At 53.3% G+C, this 6,070-nt stretch overlaps 1 protein-coding gene across 1 annotated transcript; it reads left to right on the forward strand.

Moving 5' to 3' along the window:
- Positions 1 to 1,516: 1,516 nt before the first annotated feature.
- On the forward strand, positions 1,517 to 3,455 carry RIOX1 (ribosomal oxygenase 1; the record flags this gene model as incomplete). Its single annotated transcript, XM_080346175.1, has 1 exon — positions 1,517 to 3,455. The coding sequence occupies exon 1, from the start codon at positions 1,536 to 1,538 to the stop codon at positions 3,453 to 3,455; it is 1,920 nt and encodes a 639-aa protein (XP_080202301.1). The 5' UTR covers positions 1,517 to 1,535.
- Positions 3,456 to 6,070: the final 2,615 nt, after the last annotated feature.

Raw genomic sequence — 6,070 nt, forward strand, 5'->3', positions numbered from 1 at the left:
TCTGCTGCTGTCGCTTTGCCTGCAGCTTTAGCTGCGAAGGTTGTGCCGCCAGAACCTTATCAGAAATACACCTTCAAACTTAAAATAGTTGTTATTGCATATGTACAAAATGGGTCTAGGCCACTTGCAGCACAGTGACAGTATGGGAGGCCGTTTTGTGCTGAGTTTAGGGCATTTCAAAAAACCTTAAACCTCTAGGATGTCTGCATCTGTTCTAGAAGTAAGACTTAAGAGCTGAACCCATCCTCATTAGGCCTAACTAATGATTTCTGGTCCTGAATTGTGTTAAAATTGAAATGCAGATCTTGGTTAAAACCCTGGCAATGGTAGAGTTAAAAGAGGTAAAAAAATCACTTCTCAGCTTTGTATCCTAGGCCCAGGATGCTAAGTGGCCCACGCAACAGATCTGCACATGGCGTGTGACTGTTAGCTGCTTGTTTAACATAATGTGTGAAGCTGATATTTGTGTCTGTGAGAGGTTAACAACACCTTTGTGAGCCAGAGGGTGCCTGGGCACGCTTGGGTAATTGCTCCAGTTGAATGCTTTAGACTCCCAGCAGCCTCTGGCGATGAAATTCCCACGCAAAATCCATTCTGGTGAATTATTGGTGTCCATCAAAGATTTTTCTTACAGAAGTATTGCATTTAATGTACTGAAGCTTGCTATTGATCAGAAAAGCATCAACACAGTCTGGCTATACAGACCCCTATAGTTTTTCACATCTGCCATGAGCTGTGTCTCGCTGGTCTGTCCTCTGCCCTCCAGCAAAGCTTCTCCAGGGACGCAGAGCAGCCCTCAAGCTGCCCAGGCACTAGCAGTGCTGCTGACACCATCCTTCTGGGAAGCTTCAGGCCTAGGAGAGAGATGGCGAGACAACAAAGGTCTGTACAGGTTATTAAGCAGCTATTGGATTTAGGAAAGGGGGAAAAAAAAAGACACTAATTGACTTGACAGCCTTTTTGGTTTTGGGATCCTTCAAGAGGACGTGGCCTTTCACTTGGCATCCCCATTAGAGGCACGAGAAAGGAGAAGAGAGATGGCACACCAGAACTGGCTCCATCCAACTTGGATTTCTATTCCTTGTGCAACAGAACCTTATGATGTCCTTACTTCATCTCACCTCGTTAGGCTGTAAAGTAACTACACGCTGTCCAAAAGCACAGCCTTACAGTACACCTTTGGAAAAGGAAGACTGCGTGCTCAGAGCATCCTTACAGAATGAAGCTTTCCAGCCAGGGAACAGCTCTGGCTGCAGCAGCTCCCACCGGGATCACCTCACCGCTCCTTTATGGGGCAGGGGGATGGACCGAAGTCTGGTATATTTTACGTGGACATGATGATAAGATATAAGACATCCCGTTTTATACGGCATCACAAGCACACATTTAAAGCTTCCTTCCGCGGCCAGACGTGCGGTCTTTCCACGCGGGATCCACCCACCCTGATATCCCGTGTCGGGGCGGTCCCGGGGCGCCCGCAGGGGAGGCCCCGGCGGAAGCGGCTCGGCGGGGCGGGGCGGTGCACGCGGGCGGCCATGGCGGCGGGCGGCGGGGAGCAGCCGCCGCGGCGGCTCTCGGCGCTCTCCGTGTATCGCCGGGCGGCGGGGGCCGGGCGGCTGGAGCGGCGCCGCCGCGGGACACCGCTGCCCGCGGGTGGCAAACGGGCCAAGGCGCGGCCGAGACGCCGCGGGGCGGGAAGCGGCGGTCCGGAGCCGGAGGCCCCGCCGCTGAGCGCCGCCGCGCCCCCGGGCCGCGTGGAGCCCGGCGAGGAGCGGCCGAGGAGCGGCGACGCGGGAGGCGGCGGCCCGGGGCCAGAGGCCCCGCCACAGCCAATGCCGGGCGCCTCCGCGCCCCCGCGCCGCTTGGAGCGGGCCAAGGCGCAGCCGAAGGGCAGCGACGCGGGAGGCGGTGGCCCGGAGCCGGAGGCCCCGCCACAGCCGCCATTGAGCGCCGCCGCGCCCCCACGCCGCTTGGAGCGGGCCAAGCGGGCCAAGGCGCCGGCCCGCGGCCCCGCAGCGAAGCGGCAGGGCGGACCCGCGGCGAGCCCGGATGGCCCGCGGCCGGCGGGGGAGGGCGGCGGCGTGGTGGGGCTGCTGCGGCGGCTGGGGCAGGTGGAGGACAGCCGGCAGCGGGCGGCCGAGCTGTTCCGGTGGCTGGTGGCCCCGGTGGCGCCAGGAGAGTTCCTGGGGCAGCACTGGGAGCGGGCGCCGCTGCTGGTGCAGCGGGGCGACCCCAGATACTATGCGGGGCTCTTCTCCACGGCCGACTTCGACGCCGCTCTGCGCAGCGGCGAGGTGCACTTCGGCACCCACCTGGACGTGACCAGCTATGCCGACGGGGTGCGGGAGACGCACAACCCCTCCGGCCGGGCCCTGCCCGCCGTCGTCTGGGACTTCTACCAGAACGGCTGCTCCTTGCGGCTCCTCAGTCCCCAGACCTTCTCCCCCACCGTGTGGCAGTTCCTCTCCATCCTGCAGGAGCACTTTGGCAGCATGGCAGGGGCCAACACGTACCTCACGCCACCGGGGACACAGGGCTTCGCCCCTCACTATGATGACATCGAGGCCTTCGTGCTGCAGCTGGAGGGGAAGAAGCACTGGCGTGTCTACCGCCCCCGGACAGATGCTGAGGTGCTGCCACAGTTCTCCAGCGCAAACCTCACACAGGCTGAGCTCGGCGAGCCCATGCTGGAGACGGTGCTGGAGGCCGGGGACCTGCTGTACTTCCCCCGTGGCTTTATCCACCAGGGCGACTGTCTCCCTGATGCACACTCGCTCCACATCACTGTATCTTCCTACCAGAGGAACTCCTGGGGGGACCTCCTGGAGAAGCTCCTCCCAGCTGCCCTACAGATGGCCCTGGAGGAGGACGTGGAGTACCGGCAAGGGCTTCCCATGGACTACTTGGGGTACATGGGGGTTGCCAATTCAGAAGCAGTCGACACTCGCCGAACAGCCTTTATGGAGAAGGTGCAGAGCCTGATAAAGAAACTCGTTAACTACGCACCCATTGATGCTGCTGTGGATCAGAGAGCCAAGTCATTTCTTCATGACTGTCTCCCGCCGGTGCTTACACAAAGTGAAAAGGCACAGAGTGTGTATGGCTTCCCGGCCCGGTGGCAAGATGGAGGCCCCCACGATGTCGATATACTGATAACAAAAGACACAGAAGTACGTCTCCTTCGCCATGGCATCGTTAGATTGTGTAATGAAGAAGCAGGTGTGATGCTCTATTACACAACAGAAAACTCAAGAGTGTATCACAAGGAAGAACCCAAGTTCCTTGAGATAGATCCTGAGTATACAGACAGTATTGAATTTCTCCTGTCTTCCTATCCAAACCATGTCCGTGTGGACAGCCTTCCATGTGAAACCTTGGAGGACAAGATTTCTCTAGCCACGCTCCTGTTTGAGAAGGGCATTCTGATTACAAAGAAACCACTGGTGAAAGTGTAACTCTTATTTTTTAACTGAATAAACACACATTTGTTTATGAATTGTTCTGTCTTGTTCTCATCTTACACCTGCTAGACGTGGATCAGTGGTCCAGATCACAGTATCTCATCTGGTGGCAGAAGGGCTTTGGTGTGGGTAGAGCGATCCAATGCTCTGATTATATAACAGGTGTCTGCTTTGGGAGCAATTCTGCATGGCTGAGTGACTAGGGAAGGGAAGTGCTTAATTTTTTTGTATTTTCTTTTCACCAGCAATAGTAACAGATAAATTCAAGAAGCTAGCAAACTTGCTTGCAGTTTGTAATTCATCTGTGTGTTTACACAGTGTTTTAAAGCAGTCTGCCCTACTGTGGAACGTACTGTCATTACTCACAGGCAGATCTGGTGATGGTCACTGTTTTGTGTGCCTGTGCTGCGCCACACTGCACACACAGCCTGGCCTTGAGGACTGGGCTGTGCTGCACAGATCCCTTGGTTACATGGAAAACTTGGCCAGCTCTTCCTAAAAGCAGAGCCTGCAGGCAGCTCCTACTTGGTGTTAGTGATTTTGCCACTTGCAAGGCCCTGCCCTTGTCAAACAGTGCAGCAAGGTGTCCTCATGCAACGTGAGCTCCTGCATTTGAAATGCTTCAGGCTTTGTCTCTTTCAGTCTGATAATCACAAGCTGTCATAGTGTTAAAATAACCTCCCTCACTGGTTTTCTCACAGCAGCCCCTAACAAGATCACTGGTCTTTTCAGGGCAAATGGGGACACACTCTAACATGGGGTTTTTCATGCTGGGTGCAAAAAGTTCCATATCAGGACCTGGCAAGTTACATGAATACACACCTGGCTGTGTGGCCAGTTCCTGGAAATACTGACAAGCCTCAGATACAGTTTTCCACAGTGATGTGTTTTGTCCCAGTCAGCAGGTGAGTGCTAGTCTGTCTTTAAGATCTCCTGGAGCCATATCCACAAGGAATGGGCTGCAATGGGTCACAAGGGTTTTGTGAGATGGCACCCAAGCGCTCCAGTTGTTTATGATTTAACCGCTACCTCCTCCAAAGTTACATACTTGCAACAGCCACTGCGTCAGCCTCACCCCCTTATTTTGCCTGTATGTGTTTGATAAATTTTGAAATGGGCTGTATAAAGTTGCACATCAGGAGAGCGTGCTGAGGTACCCCTGGGGTCCCCTTTGCTTTGTGAATCACTAGTGGCTGGACAGAAATGCTGTTGCCGCACTCATCCCCTAACCATTTTGTCTACTCATCCTCACCAGAGGATGAGTGGTCTTTGTCCCACTGTTCATCCCTCTGACAAATAGCTTGTCCCTCAGTGGTGCCCTTCCTGGGCTGTTCTGTGTGTCCCCCCTTGCAACCACAGACACCTGCACCATGGCTGCCTGCACCACAGGCAATCACAGCGCAGGTGGCCACACCACAGACACTTGCACCACAGGCAGCTCTATGGCAGGTGCCTGCACTGCAGCCTGCTGCGTGGGGCTGTGGCATGGAGCTACACCAGTACCTCATGTAGGTCTTTCTCTGTGGGCTGTAAGCACCTCTGTGTCTGTTTCAATAACGTTAATAACAAGCAAAGATGGCAAAAATTCTCCTCAGCTTCTCCTAACCCTTGTCCCTGTTTTCTAAGATAGCATAATGTTGCAGCTGGGGTGGGGCATTCTGATAATTCCTCCCCAGTTTCTAAATGCACTGGGAAAACTGAGCCAAACACCTTGCAGATACCTCTCACAGATCTGTGCGGGGCCAGTGAGGCAAAGAGTTTCTCTTCATTTTTCTTTCTCAAGAAAGCATTTCTCACTGAGACCTGCTGACTGTGCCAAATGTTTTGCACTAGGAGGTGCTAATCCATTACAATCCCAGTAAGCAAGGCATTTGCTTTCTGTAAGGTATGATTTAAAATGCCATTTATCAGAGTTAACACTCAAATAAGAGAATAGCACAGATAATCTTGAATTCCTTTACATGCTGGGGACCCTAAGCAGTGTAACATGTAACAGGACTCCGCGCACTGTGCAGTCATGGTCCATAGCAGAGATTCTCCCATTTTGGTGTTTCAAGGTATCGTAAGATTTTTATATAAGGAAACAGCTCTATTTATAGTCAAACAGAAACAATGTTCACATGAGAACATCTTGCTGCACTGTTTGATAAAGGTAAAGCCATGCAGGTGGCAAGATTGCAGGTCCTGGGTGGGAGCTGCCTGTGGGCTGCGCTTTTAGGAAGAGCTGGCTGAGCTCTGCCTGCAGCCCAGGGATCATTGCCACACAGCAGAGGCCCAAAGACCAGGCTGTATGTGCAGCGTGGCACAGCACAGGCCTGGGAATGCTCGGGTTGACTCTGTCATTGGTCACTGGCTGCTCGATGGACAATGGTCTTCCCTTCAGAATCACTACACTGACTTCCACTGAGAAAAACGGTGAGATGCCTAAACGTGCTGGAGGATTTCAGACCTAGTGACAAACTGATCTCCCAGTTTCATAATAAGAAAGCAATTTATCTGCTTCATGCTTTGTTCCCTATATAAAAATAGGAATGCGTTTTCCATGCATGTTTGAATTCATAATAATAATGGAATATAGAATGCATAATAATGCTACAAATACACTTGCA

Source organism: Nesoenas mayeri (genome assembly GCF_963082525.1).
Source record: "Nesoenas mayeri genome assembly, chromosome: 5".
Classification (NCBI taxonomy): domain Eukaryota; kingdom Metazoa; phylum Chordata; class Aves; order Columbiformes; family Columbidae; genus Nesoenas; species Nesoenas mayeri.